At 35.4% G+C, this 18,415-nt stretch overlaps 1 protein-coding gene across 2 annotated transcripts in view; it reads left to right on the top strand.

The window, feature by feature from the left end:
• Window positions 1-17,234, top strand: part of LOC129279619 (phosphatidylinositol transfer protein beta isoform-like) — a 35,131-nt gene extending 17,897 nt beyond the window's left edge. Inside the window, exons 4-10 of one of the 2 annotated variants that reach the window (XM_054915719.2) lie at window positions 5,291-5,390; window positions 5,862-5,945; window positions 12,070-12,162; window positions 13,382-13,459; window positions 13,621-13,716; window positions 15,365-15,487; window positions 15,944-17,234. In XM_054915719.2, coding sequence (XP_054771694.2) covers window positions 5,291-5,390; window positions 5,862-5,945; window positions 12,070-12,162; window positions 13,382-13,459; window positions 13,621-13,716; window positions 15,365-15,487; window positions 15,944-15,985 — 616 coding nt within the window. In that variant the 3' untranslated portion in view covers window positions 15,986-17,234. The remainder of the gene's footprint in view (window positions 1-5,290; window positions 5,391-5,861; window positions 5,946-12,069; window positions 12,163-13,381; window positions 13,460-13,620; window positions 13,717-15,364; window positions 15,488-15,943) is intronic. The other variant, XM_064111363.1, reaches the window with a different exon arrangement.
• Window positions 17,235-18,415: the final 1,181 nt, after the last annotated feature.

Here is an 18,415-nt window from a genome sequence, read left to right as displayed (position 1 = left end):
AATTATGTTAAAAAATGTCACTTCAGAATTCCTTCAGTTCATTGATAAAGAACCACCTGTGAATGCCTTTGAGACTATAGGGATACCGTGTAAGATTAATACCCCAAATTCTTGAAAGGAGGGATTAAGATTTAATAGTGATTACGTAATCTATTGAAGTTAATGACCGGCATGAACGTGAGACCGGCATGAGACGAGCAAAGAAAGATGAAATAAAAAAAGAGAAAAAAATGTGAAAAAGGAATGTAAGAAAAAACAGAAATTCAAGTTTATATTCCTAATGCATTTTAAGCACTTTGTTTGATCGTGAATGATATTTTATTAATAAGAAATAATAATAAATGATAGCATGTTTATAAATATCGCTTTTCTCAGAACGGCTCAAAACGATTTACAGCATATTATTGTCCCATGATTCATTTCAATCCCGCATGAAAAGTGCACAATTTCCACATCTTGGGAAGCATTCCTTGCATTCATCGCAGCCTCGAAATGGCGCTTGCAAATTCAAGCATACAATAACTTTCGCATCCAACCGGGTAAAAAGGGATATTTTTTCAAAAAAATATGGAATACACGAAGAGAATAGTTACTTGACGAATTAAATAATGCTAGTGCGCAGCGCGAGCGGAAAATGTCGATATTTAGACCATAAAATATAGTCATTTTACAGAAAACTATAAAATATATTTGTAAATCAAACAAATTGAAAACTCAGTGTCCGAGAAATATTTCATATATTTACTTCAAAACTTGATATTTTAAGCTCAATATAAGCCTATTGAGCAAGTTATGTATATCATAGATTAGGCAATGTGAGCACAAAGCGAGCGAAAATTTAAAATAGTGACATGAAATCCCCCCCCCCTCATCTTATTTTATTCACTCGTCTTACTCCTTTTATTTTCCCTCTTCATTTTCTATTCTCTTTTCTCTTCCTTTTCCTCTCTTTCCATTTTTTCTTGTTTGCTCGTTCCAAAAAGTGGGGGGGGGGGGCATTTGATATCAAATTCCAAAAAGTGAGGGGAAGCGTCTCCCTGTCCCCCAGGGATTTCCACCAATGTATGCAATTTGATTTGAAATAAAAGAAAACCCTACATCGTCTTTGTAGTCGATTTTTTTTTATAGCGTACTTTCATGACGAATTACTTCATTCTCGCCTGCTCCTAAATCGGATTTAATAAGAAAATCAATGTTTCTTTAAAAAAAACCGCACCCCAAACCCCAAATAACACCCCTAAATTCATTTTTTAAAAAAATATGAACGATAATTTTCTTGGAGTATTCGCAATTTGTCCGAAAATTATTCTTATTGTCCTCGTCCTTAAATTTACCACTCGTGACGTTGTCCTAAATGTCTCCGGTTCTGTCCTAATACGATCTGCATGCTGTCCGCGCCGAACGCTGACAAATTGATTTCGATAATCTTGTCCCAGGACAGTTCCAGGAATGTCCTACGACAATACGCAGACAGTCCTGGTCGTGTCCTAGGACAAGATCATTTGCATAATCTTTTACGGAATTTGGTTGCGGACAGCATGCCGAAATGACAAAAGTAGCTTCCGCAACCCTTCTTGTCCGCGCCCTAGTGGAAAACCGCCTTAAAAAAACAAGCTGTGTGTCTCGAACAATTAAATGTGAGCGCGAAGCACGAGCTTAATTTTTTGTATATTGACATGATAAAGGAGCATTTTGACAAATTTTGGAAATAATTTCCAAAGAGGATAGGTATCTCACAAATCAAACAATGCGAGTGCGCAGCGCGAGCTGGAAACTTTTATATAACAATTTGTGTAAATCAAACAAAATAATGAAAGCTTGAGGTGCGAGCTAAAACATTGTGTGCAAATTGATTTCAGAACTGGATATATGAAATGTCATTTAATTCTCTGGAATGGGAATCATTACAAAGGCAATGCGAGCGCGAAGCGCGAGCCACTTCCATTCACGAGTGGATACCATGCGCGACCATGGGGTCTCGAAAAGCACCCTAAACACGTAATTTCCATATTCTGAAAATGCGCCCCTTAACAAGTATTGGCGCGTGAAACCCTACCCTTAACAAGAATTGGTAACAAAACGATACTCTTGGTAAATGTTCCCTGAAATGAACCCCTAAACAAGTACAGGAATGTTTTATTGTTACGGGTCCTTCGGTCGTCGGCTTTACCTTATTTCGTTTAGTACGACCCCACCTTCTACACCTCGCGCAAATTGTGACTCTAAATATGAAGTGTTGGGGCAAAAAGGACATCCTTTATAAAACATTTTAATTTTGTTTTATCATCCCCGCGAATTCGACCCTAAACACGTAATTTTCCTAGCGAAATAGATACCCTTTTTTCATTATTTTTGTGTTTTTGACACCCTTATCACGTTACGTACATAACGTGCCCTATCGTGAAAAAGACATCCTTTTTACGTGTTTTTTTTGTCGCGCATGGTATCCACTCGTCAATGTAAGTGCCCCCCCCCCCCTCGGGGTTCAAACAAGGACAGAAAATGAGCTTTGCCTATATTATACGAATCGCTTCATATTTATCCTCCTAAACATTCAGAATCCATGTCATATTCATCATAATCTCTAGATTTATAGAGAAAAAACAGCAAAAATATTGCTCTACAATTCTAAAAAGAAGGGTATATACATGTATATATTATTTTAATTATACGAACCAAAAGTCCAGTTTTCTGTCTTATAATTTACTGTGAAAATCACAAGAATTTGATTTAAAAAAAAATAGGTAGGCCTGTACAATTTTATTTTTAATTAAAAAAGAAACAAAAATAGAATGGACAAGAAAGCAAGAATATAAAAGAGAAAAGAAAAATATATTAAAAAAAAAAAGAAGAAAAGAAAGGAGAAAAACAACGTAAAGGAAAACAAGTACAGGAATGTTTTATTGTTACGGGTCCTTCGGTCGTCGGCTTTACCTTATTTGGTTTAGTACGACCCCACCTTCTACACCTCGCGCAAATCGTGACTCTAAATACGAAGTGTTGGGGCAAAAAGGACATCCTTTATAAAACATTTTAATTTTGTTTTATCATCCCCGCGAATTCGACCCTAAACACGTAATTTTCCTAGCGAAATAGATACCCTTTTTTCATTATTTTTGTGTTTTTGACACCCTTATCACGTTACGTACATAACGTGCCCTATCGTGAGAAAGACATCCTTTTTACGTGTTTTTTTTTTGGTCGCGCATGGTATCCACTCGTCAATGTAAGTGCCCCCCCCCCCCCCCGCGGGGTTCAAACAAGGACAGAAAATGAGCTATGCCTATATTATACGAATCGCTTCATATTTATCCTCCTAAACATTCAGAATCCATGTCATATTCATCATAATCTCTAGATTTATAGAGAAAAAACAGCAAAAATATTGCTCTACAATTCTAAAAAGAAGGGTATATACATGTATATATTATTTTAATTATACGAACCAAAAGTCCAGTTTTCTGTCTTATAATTTACTGTGAAAATCACAAGAATTTGATTTAAAAAAAAATAGGTAGGCCTGTACAATTTTATTTTTAATTAAAAAAGAAACAAAAATAGAATGGACAAGAAAAGAAGAATATAAAAGAGAAAAGAAAAATATATTTAAAAAAAAAGAAGAAAAGAAAGGAGAAAAACAACGTAAAGGAAAAGGAAAAGTGTTTAAACAGGGACAAAAAAATGAGCTATATGCCTGTATTGTCTTGAAAATGATTTTTTTTTAATAAGATGACTGAGAAACGTACTGCACTGGGCCATGTTAAACCAAGAAAAGAATATAAACCAACAAAATTCTACTTTTAGTGAACGACAGATCGACCGACTGAAATGTGGATGAAAATATTTTCTGATTCTCCCTTCTTTTCCCCCTTTTCGCGAAAGGTGCATGGATCCTCCCCTGTATAACATACCCTCACGACTCTCCCTCCTTCCACCCCCCCCCCCCCCCCCTTTGGCGAAAGCTGGATACTCCCCTGTACCCCCTCCCCCGTATCCACAAACATTATCCCAGCTGCCCGTATCCTCGTATCCACGTATCCGCGTATCTTCGTATCCATGTATCCAGTTATCAGTACGGTAGTAGTATCCACGTATCCGCGTATCCACGTATCCTCGTATCCATGTATCCAGTTATCAGTACGGTAGTAGTATCCACGTATCCGCGTATCCACGTATCTTCGTATCCATGTATCCATTTATCAGTACGGTTGTAGTATCCACGTATCCCAGTATCCACGTATCCTCGTATCCATGTGTATCCACGTATCTTAGTATCCATGTATCCGCTTTTATCTCAAAAACGTTATTTCTAAAAAAGTTAACAAGTACCGGTACGTCGTATCCGTTGTTTTCTCGTTTTAAAATCTAGAGATTTTTGTAATCGATTCATGACATTGGATTCTAAAGGTAAGCCAAATTATCCAACAGTTTTGGCCATCGTTCGATTTCATTTCTGTAAAAATACCGCCTATAATTTGCACTGACACTGCAGTGAATACTGTCTGTACGCCCACTACAAATACAATAGATAACGTGTAGCTACCGCCGTTTCAGGGATCGAGGCAGCAGCTGTGTGCATTTAATATTGGGTCTCCCAGATCCGGATAAATCCCTTATCCGGATTGGTGCTGGTCCCAACGTGTCCGGATAAGAGAGGTCGGACTGTATATGGTGCAAATTTATTAAATTCCTATTTAATGGTTCGCGATCATTTTTTTCTTCTCACTCTCTCTCATAGAAGCATGAATAATGTCTATAATTATTTGTAGATCTTTAGAAAAGAATGTCATTAATATATACTATCCCTAAACACGTTGAATGAGGAGCTGCTCGACCTCTCAAATCAAAACTTTGATGGGGGCCATAACCTTCATAATTATTTACTTTTACTCATTTGTTTATTTAACAAATTTTACATTCGAGTGAACTTCCGTTTCACGGTTTGTGTTTTGCCATGGACCTACTAACCTCATCTCTCAAGTTACATATTAATCTTGTTTAAGAGAGAGAGTTGATAGTATTATAATGGCACTCTTGAAATAAAGCTCTCCGTTTTTTATTAATCAATTATGAATAATTATACATTGGTTTCAATATTACGTCACCTTTATCGGTATTCATAATTCAATACGAGATCTGTGATAATTATGTATTTGCAAGTCTAATTTTATGCACTTTTTAATTTTGTTCATATTTGAGTTGAATTATTTCAATGTTAATTGATGCTCCACTTAAATGTAATGTTTATCATGTATCTTTTCATTTTTCTTCTTATTTGATTTAATTTCAGAAAAGTGCCGGCGTTAATAAGACTTCTCGCACCGAAAGGATCATTGGAGATACACCAAAAGACTTGGGACACATTTCCTGTACTAAGATCCGAATGTAGTGTAAATACTTTATCATTCTTCTTATCCTGATCTCATGGTGACAAATTAATTCGTGGAAAACAACCCCAACCCACCACAAAAAATCCCACATATTTTCATTCTTTAAAAGAGCAGAAGAGATGTAGATCCACAAGTGCTGCCCCCCCCCCCCTTTTTTTTTAATACAAAATCTTCCGTCATTATCATACAGGACATGAAGGACGAGGTATTACTTTGATATTTTTCTGCTTTGCCAAAAAAAAATTTGAGACAGAGAGTCTCCAAAATGGTGATAGCCATCATGTCAGAAATTTGTTAGAAATTTGTTTTGGTTATTTCTGGCTAGATCCCCCATGGGGTTCCGGCATTCATCTACGTATTAAACTACCATCCCCCTCCTCCATAAAGAAAAAAAAAACAGAATTTACTCATATATGGTATGAATTGATATCGTTCTTTTAATTGATTTTATCAATTGTATTAATTCTGCAGAATCCTGACTATATGAAGAATGGCTTCACATTTATTCGTCACACAATATTCCAGGACAATGACAAAGCCAGTATGGCGGACAGCGTAAGTCTGTTATTGCTTATTCTTCGTTTATTATCTTTTTTTTCTGTTAATTTGTTTGTTCACTCTAAAAAGGGGAAATGTAAAATCAACATTTGGAAGGTTGGACGAGTGACAAACTTGGCTAAATGTTGCATTTACCACTTCAAATGGTTCGACCAAATATTTAAAATGTTAGATTTAGCTTTTATGCAAGGTTAGATATAACATTTAGTAAAGGTTGTCACTCGAACCTTTCAAAATTTATGTTGATTTGAAATTTCATTATTTAGAGTGTTTGTTTGATTAATTTCTTCCATAATGAATATGGGGATGTTGGTTTTAATCAATATAGCCGAGTGGTAAAGTAATGTCGTTACCCACAGATATATCCATCTGGGTGCATATCCGGCCCGTGCCCCTTCCCCATTTCCGTGACATAAATCCCTAAATCATCATAATTCGGGAGTGAAGACCCCCTTTTTTCCAGTCTTTCTTTTTTTTTTCATCCCGTGGCCCCTTCGGATATTTTCTCTACACTACTTAGTTGAGGCAAATTTAAAAATTAGGCATATATAAGATTCAGTGCTCGATTTCTTTCGTAAGCTTCAATAATTCGTATGATTGATGGGATATGATAAAAGCACAGAATAGTAAAAGGTCCCCAATTTTAAACAACCAATCGAATATCTGTTTCTAAATAATACAAAATGAGCTGGGATTAAAAAAAAAAATCAGCTCGCGCTTTGCGCTCGCATCATTTGGTTAGTGAAATACGTATTAGTCTGGTCTGTTAGCGGAATTATGTGGACACGGTGGACAAAAGCATAATTTTTTCTCCAGACCTTTGTTTATGTATAAGAATTAAAAATGGGGTATGCTCCAAAAAATCTGGCTGCAGGAACAGTGAAAAAATGGGTGAAAATGTCAGAATTTATGAGTTTAGATTGGTCTGATATATAGACTAGCGCTAGTGCAAAACTCAATAGCAGTGCATTATTTTGCGTTGGTTTAGTTCTTGAATTCAGACCCTTTTTTAACATATGTTCTGTTTGTCCTCACATCTCAATGCACCAAATATCTGAATGCAGATGCTAAACAAGCCGAAGGGTGGCGGTGGAGGGGGTTGAATGTTGGTGTGTATGTACATATTTTGGTCTTGGGGTAAAGATGTGCAAAACACATTTTTTGAATGTGTTGGAAATGGTGTTGCCATGGTAACAGTGTATTATGGCAAAAATAAGGTAAAAATCTTACAGTTAGAACTACTTCCTCTGTTTTTAACCGATTCTCATGAAATTTGGCACACACATTGGTCTTGAGGTGAAGATGTCTAAGACACATTTTTTTGTGTCTTTCAGAAATCTTGTTGCCATGGTAACAATGTATTATACGGTGAAAATTGGGAAAAAAACTTACAATTCAAACTGCTTCATCAGTTTTCAATCATTGCTCATGAAATTCGGCACACACATTGGTATTAAAGTAAAGATGTATAAGGCGATTTTTGTGTGTGTTTCAGAAATTGTGTTGCCATGGTAACATCATGTTATATGGAAAAGTTTAGGTAAAAATGTTGCAATTTGAACTACTTCATCAGTTTTGAACCAATTCTCATGAAATTTGGCTCACACATTTGCCTTGGGGTAAAGATGTGCAAGAACCTTTTTTCTGTGCATTTGTCAGAGAGTGCATTGCCATGGTAACCACATATGATAGCCAGAAATGCATGAAAACTCATTGTGGATCAAACTACTTCCCCTGTTTTTAGTCAGTGCTCATAAAAGTTGGAAGAAATATTCATCTTGGGGTAAAGATTCATATTAAATTCTAAATGTCTTCTCTGCATTAAAATGTTCACGCCAGAGTGTGGGGGTATAAATCACCTTCATTAATATTTCTAGGTTTTGGGGGGAGGGGCGGGATTGGTCCGTAAAATCTGACATCAAAATAAAGAAGGTTAAAGGCAGTGGCCATTAGGAACATACAAATGATAAACACTCTTAAAATAAGCATCCCCTCAAGGGCATAGGCTGGGGGTACACTGGGTGAATGTGAAACATTTCGCTGAGGCAGAGGAGTTCCAACACTGGCAAGCAAAACGAAATGTGTACCCCTTCTACTTTCAACAGCTGATTTTCCAAACCTTAGTTCCACCTCCCCAAGATGTGTACCCCTCCCCATACCACTTTTAGTTCTACCTCCCCATGCTTAAACCAGTCTACGCCTTTGCCCCTCAGGGGTGTTTGCATTTTTAAAGCAAGACATTAAAAATATATCAGCCTCCTATTTTTTTTTTTTTGGGGGGGGGTCTTTAGAAAATGACCTAAAAAAGTAAAAGTAAAAGAATTATGACTAGGAACTTAACCCCCCCCCCCGAAAAAATAGGGGGCTGATATATTTTTGAGCAGAAACATGCCCCCCCCCCCTTAAAAGGTAAGAAGAGTCCTTTGCACTTCAGACCATTCATTTGAAATTTAATGCATTCTGATTTGATACAAAATTGTTTGCGGTACCCAATTAATCATTGTTTATTTATATTCTCATACTCAGTCTTTTATTCATATTCCGTTCCTACTCTTTCTTTTTAACTTTATCACATCACTCTTGATTTTGAGCTTCACCATACCATCTCCTTCTGTTTCCTCTCTCCTTTTTGTTTTACTCTCTCTCCAAGTATATTTTTTCTGACATATTTTAAAGTGTACCTTTTATCATGCAACTAATTATAGAAATACAAATACATACAAAAATCTCTGCACTTGGTTTAGAAATTCACTTGCAAATCCATGACTCAATAACATACCATATCAAAAATATCCATATGCGCACAATAGATTTTAGCCTTCTATTTTCTTTCATTTAATTTTTTCAGTATATTTCTGTGACAGCCCCTGCTTTATCCTACATCTCCCATTGTCAAAAAAATAAATATTATGTTTCAGTAGCAAAATTGTTGGATGCAAACTCTGACTGTCATAAAAAAAATGCAAATAATTTTCCATTGGAGTAAAGACAAACTTATTCACTGTTCATTGAGCAAATGATGACTTTCATTTCTCTACATATACTTATATTCTAGTCATATCCCTTTCAGATGGTGGTAACTGCAAGAATTGGAAAACTCAGTGATAAAACTAAAATTTTCACAGAGGATTTTTGGAAAATAACTAAATCCATTTTTGTCAAGCAACAGTTATTCCATTCTGAATGCTGCAACCTTGTTAATATGAATTTGATGCACCTTTACCAAAATATAATATGACAGTCATTTCTTCAATTCTTTAAACTAGACATTAAATATTGCTAATAGTATTATTCAGGACAGAGTGTAGCCAAAATGGAGTTTAAAAGATTATGAAAAAAAAATGAATGTCATGTTATTATATTTCGGTGTAGGTGTAAGTATTCAAAATGGAATAATTGTTGCTAGATGATAATGAATTAAAATAGCTAAGAAAAATGTACTTAGAGAGGGAGACAAAGAGGGGGAGAGAGGGAACAAAACAAGAACGTATGGTAAAGATCAAAAGTACAAAAAGTGATGTAAGAATGTCAGAGTAGGAACTGAAATGAACAAAGACTGAGCTGAAGAAGATGAATAAAACATTGATTAATTGGGCACCGAAAACGATCTTTTATCAAAGCAGAATGTTTTAGGCTTTAAATTAATACGCTGAAGTGTAAAGGATTTTTCTCCCCCTTTTTTTTTTTTTTGGGGGGGGTTAAGTTCCTAGTAATAATTTCCTTTTACTCTTTATGTGGCAATTTTCTAAAGCCCCCCCCCCCAAAAAAAATGGAAGGGGTGCTTTTTTAAAAGAGTGTTTAAGTTCCTAATGGTCATGGCCTTTAATCTTCTATATTTTTATGTTGTCAGTTTTTAAGGACCTCCTCCGCCCCCCCCCCCAAAAAAAAAAAAAAAACCTATAAATATTATTGAGGAAAAGGAAAAATCAGACAAGTTTGTAGGTCAAAGTTTGAACTATATCGGACAAACCATAAGAAATTTGTGAATATATAAAAGTTGTAAACATTGGTAATCACTCTACCCATGAAGACTTCAAATTGGCCGCATATGTGATGTCATAGTGATGTAAGGCAAGGACCACTCTTCCATGTACTGGAATAATTAATTGGCTTAAATGTCTTTTTCAAAAGTTTTACTTCAAATTATATCTTTCTTTCATGAGGACATAAAACAATATACTACCGGGTTTATATTACGGCCCCAATGGAATAGGGATTTAGGAGAAAACCAAAAATCCTGATAATTAAGTACAAGCCCTATGGGAAAGTTGTCCTTGCGGCCTCGCCCCTTGTCATAATTTACTTACCCAGTTGCCAATTTGAAATCTACATACTAGTAGTCTTAGGGATCTTAATTTTAAAGCAGCCATAAATTTTGCTTGTCCGATTTCTTTCAAACTTTCACCATTCTTATTTTTCTCCTTTTCCACACAACATGTTACACCAAGGCTGGATTCCCCTTTCACACTGAATATGAATCTTTACCCAAAATGAATATGTGTGTCAAATTTATGAGTACAGGCTGAAAACTGAGAAGTAGATTGATCCACGATGAGTTTTCCTGCATTTCTAGCTATCATATGTGGTTACCCTGGCAATGCACTCTCTGACAAATGCAAAAAAAAAAGGTTCTTGCACATCTTTACCCCAAGGGCAATGTGTGAGCTGTATTTCATGAGAATTGTTTCAAAACTGATGAAGTAGTTCAAATTGCAAGGTTTTTACCTAAATCTTGCCATACAATATGTTGTTACCATGGCAACACAATTTCTGAAACACACACAAAGTGCCTTGTACATCTTTACTTAAATACCAATGTGTGTGCCGAATTTCATGTGAATTGATTGAAAACTGATGAAGCAGTTTGAATTGTAAGTTTTTTTCCCAATTTTCACCATATAATATGTTGTTACCATGGCAACGAGATTTCTGAAAGACACACAAACATGTGTCTTAGACATCTTCACCTCAAGACCAATGTGTGTGCCAAATTTCTTGAGAATCGGTTAAAAACAGAGGAAGTAGTTCTAACTGTAAGATTTTTACCTTATTTTTGCCATAATACACTGTTACCATGGCAACACCATTTCCAACACATTCAAAAAATGTGTTTTGCACATCTTTACCCCAAGACCAAAATATGTACATACATACCAACATCCAACCCCCTCCACTGCCACCCTTCGGCTTGTTTAGCATCTGCATTCAGATATTTGGTGCATTGAGATGTGAGGACAAACAGAACATATATGTTAAAAAAGGGTCTGAATTCAAGAACTAAACCAATGCAAAATAATGCACTGCTATTGAGTTTTGCACTAGCGCTAGTCTATATATCAGACCAATCTAAACTCATAAATTCTGACTCTTTCACCCATTTTTTCTCTGTTCCTGCAGCCAGATTTTTTGGAGCATACCCAATTTTTAATTCTTATACATAAACAAAGGTCTGGAGAAAAAATCATGCTTTTGTCCACCGTGTCCACAAGTAGGGTGTTTTTGACGCTAACAGACCGGACTATATGGTCTTAGTGAATTCCTACAACATGCCTTAGAATGCCCCTCTTCAGATATGAATCAGAGTGAAATACTCATGTTCATCGTTACAATTACTCCAAAAAGTGCTTAATGTGTTTTAGGTGTAATGCTCACAAAATCATGACCATGGTGAGATAAGTAAGCTCTTCGTGAATTCCTAAAAAAACAGTCCTTAAAATGTCCCTGTTTGGGTCAGTATAATATTTTTTTTTAAATCAGCTCACGCTTCGCGCTCGCATTGTTTGTTTAGTGAGACAGGTACGTATCATGATTACAAACTGAATTTGCCTATGATTACCGTTTGGGGGACTAAATATAAGAAAAATCAGGCCGCACTTCGCGCTCGCATTTTGATCAGTGAGATACATATCGGTTTAATGGCACAGTCCTTAAAATTTCTCTATTGGGTCAGTTTACCTGGCAATTGAGCACGCTTCAAGTGACTCAATTTTTTTTTTGCTGGTGCCCCACCCCCCCCCCTCCATACCGTGGCCCACGAGACGCTACTGATGAGAACTGTCAAGAAGATTCTTTGTTTATATTATCATCTTAGAAACTAAGCTCTTTATTTATCATTTTACAGGTGTTCGATAACATCAGTGCCATCGGTGAGGATAAAATTAAGCAAGCAAGAATAGTTGATATAGACATTGTCAATGATCCTGTTCCACCAACGGTAAAGAAATAATATTCATATTTATTCAGGCGTATTGTAATATCTTATACCACTTCACAAAAGTGAGAGGGTTTGTACATTTTAAGTGAGCATTTGGCACGTGTTTTTTCATTTACTATTTTTTTCGTCTTACCCAGTATATCTTTGGGTGACGAAAGTTAGCTAAATAGTTTCTGTGTTACTATTGAAATGACCTCAAAACCTGTCTAAAACTTTGGTACACGTTCAGTATTGTGAACTTCACTCGAGTATCATCGAACATTACAATATCACTCAAACATAGCAGTCAATGAATGTTTTTCCCGAATAGAATATCTCATTTTTCTGGCCGTCAGGATTTGCATTTAAATCCCGCTCACTTCTTTTGATAGTGTTTTTATTTTCATCTAAAATACACATTTGAGCACTTACTTTACATATTTAGTATCGTAGATACTAGAAAGCTATAGTGACAAAGATAACATCCATAAATTATCAGCTCATTCAACGCTTGAGAAGTTGTTTTATAACAGGACAAAACTATGCAGATATTCTATTAAAATAGGGCTCCCTATATTGAATAGATTTTTTTATGTAAAATTGGCAAATTAGTGTCGAATGAAACACATTGTTTTGTGTTTTTTTAATTCAATTCATTTATATCTATTTCAAGTATGAAAGGATTTGATATATTTCTCTCGAACGGCCGTTGCTGGCAGATTTATATTGTATAATTTTCATATCAAGTAAAGATGTATCCATACATGATTTATAAGGTATGTTCGTGTATAACGTATACATATTGAAGGTAGGACAATTAATGTAACATCGCCAACTGAACGGTTGTGAAATAAAACCGAGATTTTTAAGAAAAATATGATGTTATCAAGGTACTTTTGCTTCATCGTCTTCTGCATGCTGTCCTCCAATATCAACAGTATATTAGTAAGGTGTATAACATTTCATCTCAGAGGTACAGGCACCGTTTAAAAATAAGTAGGACTAGCTTGGAGGACTATATTTGATTGTGCATAGATTAACAAAGCACGATTATGACGTTCATGCTAATATCGAAGCCGTTTCCTGATCACAAAACTGATTTACATGATGTGTTAAGATGCAAGATTATCATGTTCATTAATAATGTTGATATTATCATTATTTTTTTGTATCATAATTATCAGCATTAATATTAGTAGTATCATTATTATCATCGTCATAATCATCATTATCATTGCAGGACTATAGTGAAGAAAGTGACCCAACTAAGGTTCGGCTAGAAAAAATTAACTGTGGACCTCTGACAACTGACTGGAAGGTAAGAATCATTTCCTTCTTCTACCCCCCCCCCCCCCATTTCTCTCCCTCTCTCTCTCTCTCACACACACACACTCAGTCTCTAAGAAGTAGTTCTACATTTTTCCCAACATCAATACCTTTATACACTTTTATTCTCTCTCTCTCTCTCTCTCTCTCCAGGAGAAGGAAACCAAGTTTATGACTGTGTACTTATTTGAGGAGATTGAGTTCAAATGGTGGGGGTTGCAAACTAAGGTTCAGAGTGTTATGATTAAGGTAAGTTGAGTTCAAATGGTGGGGGTTACAAACTAAGGTTCAGAGAATCAGAGTGTTATCAAGAGGGTTAGTTGAGTTCAAATGATGGGGTTACAAACTAAGGATCAGTGTTATCAAGAGGGTTAGTTGAGTTCAAATGATGGGGTTACAAACTAAGGATCAGTGTTATCAAGAGGGTTAGTTGAGTTCAAATGATGGGGTTACAAACTAAGGTTCAGAGTGTTTATCAAGAAGGTAAGTATTCAAATCATATTTCGCGCATATTTAGGAAAAAGTGATAATGCAAATATATATATATATATATTTGGGGTCAGTTTTAAAAGTAAATATCCGAGATATCTGCATGAATTAAGTTAGATTTGAAAAGGTCAATTTGAAGAGTCTACATTTTATGATTCGTACTTTCATCGAAAGGTCCTTCAGAGGTAAACACATTGTACAACCATGTTTTTACTATGAAATGACCCGGTACAATTCAAATTTTATACAAAAGTTTTGAATTTCAAAAAGCAATGTTTAGTTTCTCATATCGTTTTAACAATTCTTTAAACTGTTAAAGAAAAAAAAACGTGACTGTATAAATATGAACAATTTCATACATTTTTATTTTACTATGCAAGTGCCTAAATTGGGTTAGATCTTCATAGAGGCCTCCATTAAGGGATTACAAACATTGGTCAACTCAGGTCAGTTACAACATGCCATGGCAAACACTACCAACACACATGATTGGACAATAGTTAATAACGTGATCAAAAGAAGTTAATCAATCAATCACCTTGTTCTTGGGTTCGTTACTGCGATATGTCATCGAACTTATTGAACAATACAATTGAGGTTTTTATTTTTAGAAGGGCCTTTTGCTTATATTTCACAACTTAGTGATAAAGGAATATGGAGATCGTGCGTTTTCATCTATTGCTCCACGCCTCTGGAACTCCCTCCCTTCTTCACTCCGTGAAATTGACAACATTGAACTCTTCAAATCGTCTCTCAAAACTAACTTATATCAGCGGATGTGTAGTAATTGGCTTAATTGGATGAGCCTGCGCCTATTAATGTTTTTGAACAGAAATATGGCGCAATACAAATGATGTGGATTATCATATGCAAATGGGAGAGTTAATGATGCCCCTCAATCATGATTTATTTTGTGTTTTTTAATTTTATTTTACGATATTTACTTTTTACAGATTTGACCATAATGACCCACTTGACTGAACCACAAAATGTAAAAACGATGGTAATTCCACATGTTCAGGGAGGAATAAAACTTTGTTTCACAAGAAAATGAGAAAATGAAAATATTTCATATAATGAATTACAAAAGAAATAGTGAGTGGATGACGTCATCAGTTCCCTCATTTACATACCGACCAGGATGTGCATAACTGTTTTGTAAAATTTAGTGAAATGTTAAATGTCATAACTTTCTCATTTCACATCACATTTTGATGAAATTTTCAGTGTTATGCGAGTGAAATTTATTTTTATTCACATGAAGTTTTTGTTAGGGTGGACTTGCTTTTTAAAGATATGAGTCACAAAATTTATAGAGAGCTCGATCAATTTTACATACTCATGTTCTCTCTCATCATGATTGTATGCACATAAATGTTCCTAGCATATTGTATTAATTCTCATGCAGGCTAATCATCGCATTTATCTAAACTTCTATCGTAAAATGTTTTGCAATCTGGATGAGTGGTATGACATGACTATCGAGCAGATCAGGGAACTTGAAGACAAAACAAAAGAAGAGCTGAAAAAGGTTTGTTTTTCTTTAATTTGTGGTGTTGTAGGTATTAGGGATTCCTTCTATTATCTGTGTCTTCTACTTTTGATCATCAATCACTGACCTGCAGGGCTAAAAATAAAACATATTACAATTGATTTTATTCTACAAGGCATAGCAGAAGTGTGTGGTACTTGTACCATTCAATGTTGAACTGAAATGCAGTTAGGTCTAATTGTAGGGTTAGTCAACTATATCAATACCAGAGCTCACCACAGGCCGCTGAACCCCCCTACACACACACCCACATTTTTCATAAATGTGAACAATAAAAAAATAAATCTCACTGTGGTTTTCTATAATTAAACCCCCCTACCCTACTTTCCAAACCGTTCTGCCCCTTTATTAATCTACTTGGTATGACTATGAATTGATAAGTGTATGTAGGAAAATCCAATTAATATGAAGTTCCTTTTTCTTTTTACCATACAGATGCTTAAGTCTGGTGAAGTTCGTGGTATGGTAGAAAAATAAATCCATGATCGTTGTGATTCCGATCCCCATCACTGACTATAGTTGCTTCAAGATGGAGCTGTTTCAAAAATCCTTCCATACATCATGTTTCCTCCAATCTGATTTTATTTATTTTGCTACTGCTATATCTAGTAAAAAGAAAATGACACCTCACAAATCCCCGATTTACGGAAAAAATACGTGATTAATACATGTTTATATATGGCCTGAAAGAGTAGCCTCGTTTTCTCAAAAAATATGATAGCATATTTATGTGCTAACGCATGGATGATCAGTAGGTATTCATTGCAGTGATGTAAATTTTGATTTGCGCCAAAGTAAAGCATGACTGCAATGAATGAATCCAGATGTCAATGGTGTCATAATCCTATAGGGTTACATTAAAATCCATTTCAAACCATCTTTTCAATAATTAACATTATAATTGTTTAATAAACACTTTTTAGTATCAATTATCAAGTTAATGCCATTAAAAAGGGATTTGCAAATATGTTTACTAACTCATGTAGGATTATGACATCATTGGCGTATGGTTTCATTCATTGCAGTCATGCTTTACTTTGGTGCAAATCAAAATTTTCATCACTACACAGAATACCTACTGATTATCCAAGCGTTAACACATACCACATAAATATGCTATCAAATTATTTGGGAGAAGATACTCTTTCCAGCCATATATAATGATTATGCGCATGGGCGGAAATCCCAGGGGGACAGGGGGGACGTGTCCCCCCTACCATTTTGGAAAGGGGTGACATAATATCAAATGTCCCCCCTACTATTTGTGGTCTTTTATTATGGAAAAAATACATAATTCAAAATCGAAATTATACACATGGGCATTTTCACGGTAACTGACATTACAAGGCACAATTTTACACACTTTTCATTGTGTGTATGATTATCTCTTAAACAACAAATGATGGGAGTTTTACTTTAAAGCAAACCATATTTCGAAATATATATAAACAGATAGCTTTTGTTAAGAACTTGGACAGGAAAAAAAGGCATACCGGCCCGACTATTCTCGAACTCGCATCTAGCCCTATATGCCAGCCAAAGAGTGATGACATTGATGGCCATTGTCAATTTCATAACTAATAAAAATGACGAAAAAAGAAAATCACCTCTGGATACTTATAAGTAAATTTAGTGCATAGATAGCAGACGAGAAGAATATACCTTTGTTAATCCAATTCATTTTCCCTTTATTCCACATTTACTTGGAATATAAGAATATTTTCATTGTTCGCGTACTCAGTAAAAAGAATAGTTTTCATGAGTAATGATGAATCCTTCGCTATGAGTTTGAACTATATTTAATCCCCCAAATTTGTTTTTAAATACTCTATTAACGAGACTTTTATATTCCATTTATACACGAAATTCCTGCAGTGGGATGGGTCATCATAGGCAGGCGTGGATGCGGGGGGGGGGGGGCACTGGAGGCACGTGCCCCCCCCCCCTTTGAGAAGCAAAATTTGTAATGTAAAAATGCCTTTAAAACAGAAGACCTTTTTTTTTTGCTTGTCAAATTTTTTCGTGTATGAAATGTCCTTAATTTGTGATTTTTGGGGATTGTCAAAAATTTCCTCCGAAAAATTTGCCCCCCCCCCCCTTTTGGAAAATCATGGATCCGCCCCGGATCATAGGTAGATCAAGGGGCCGGGGGCGAAGCGGTGGCCCGCCCCCTATTGGCGGCACAAAATATGAAGGTGAGGAGAAAAATAAGAAAAAAGATAGGACGAGGAAGAAAATTAAATGATGGAAGGGGAGGGTAATAATTGGAAAAAAAACTTTCAGGTCATGATATAAAAATAAAAAAATCGCTCGCGCTTTGCATTAATACACAGCCATCTCTTTATTTCAAAACGTGCTTATTTTTTTCACTTTTTAGATAGAAATATATAAAATCAAATCATTCATTTAGGAAGATATCCATCTTTTTCCTTATTTGTAGGTTTAAATCTTGAAAAAAAAAAGAATAGCTCGCGCTTTGCGCTCGCATTGCTTATTGAAATAAACTCTTTGTTCTTTATTTCAAGTGCTTGAAAGATCCAGTTTTCGGATCTGAATAATCATTTCGCGCTTTACGCTCGCATCAGTAGGCCTAATTATGGTTGAGCTAGATACTATTCTGTTTATTGCTATAAGGTGAAAAGAAGATGACTTTTTTGGTCGGAAAATAAAAAAGAATCAGGATACACTTTGCGCTCACATTAATCAAAATTTAGTGAGATAGCTACCCTAACCTTGATTTAAAAATATGCTAATAATACACATTTTTAGGCCGGAAATGACATATCTTCAGCACCCACTTCACGTTCGAATCTAATATTGTTTAGTAAAATTTCTATCCTGTTCATGATTTGAAAAAGTGTTACGATTGTCCAGTTTTTAGGTTGGAAATACAAACTTTCAGCTCGC

Source organism: Lytechinus pictus, chromosome 16 (genome assembly GCF_037042905.1).
Source record: "Lytechinus pictus isolate F3 Inbred chromosome 16, Lp3.0, whole genome shotgun sequence".
NCBI classification, from domain to species: Eukaryota; Metazoa; Echinodermata; class Echinoidea; order Temnopleuroida; family Toxopneustidae; genus Lytechinus; species Lytechinus pictus.
The sequence above is the reverse complement of the archived record's forward strand: the minus strand, read 5'-3'. Positions and strand labels throughout refer to the sequence as shown.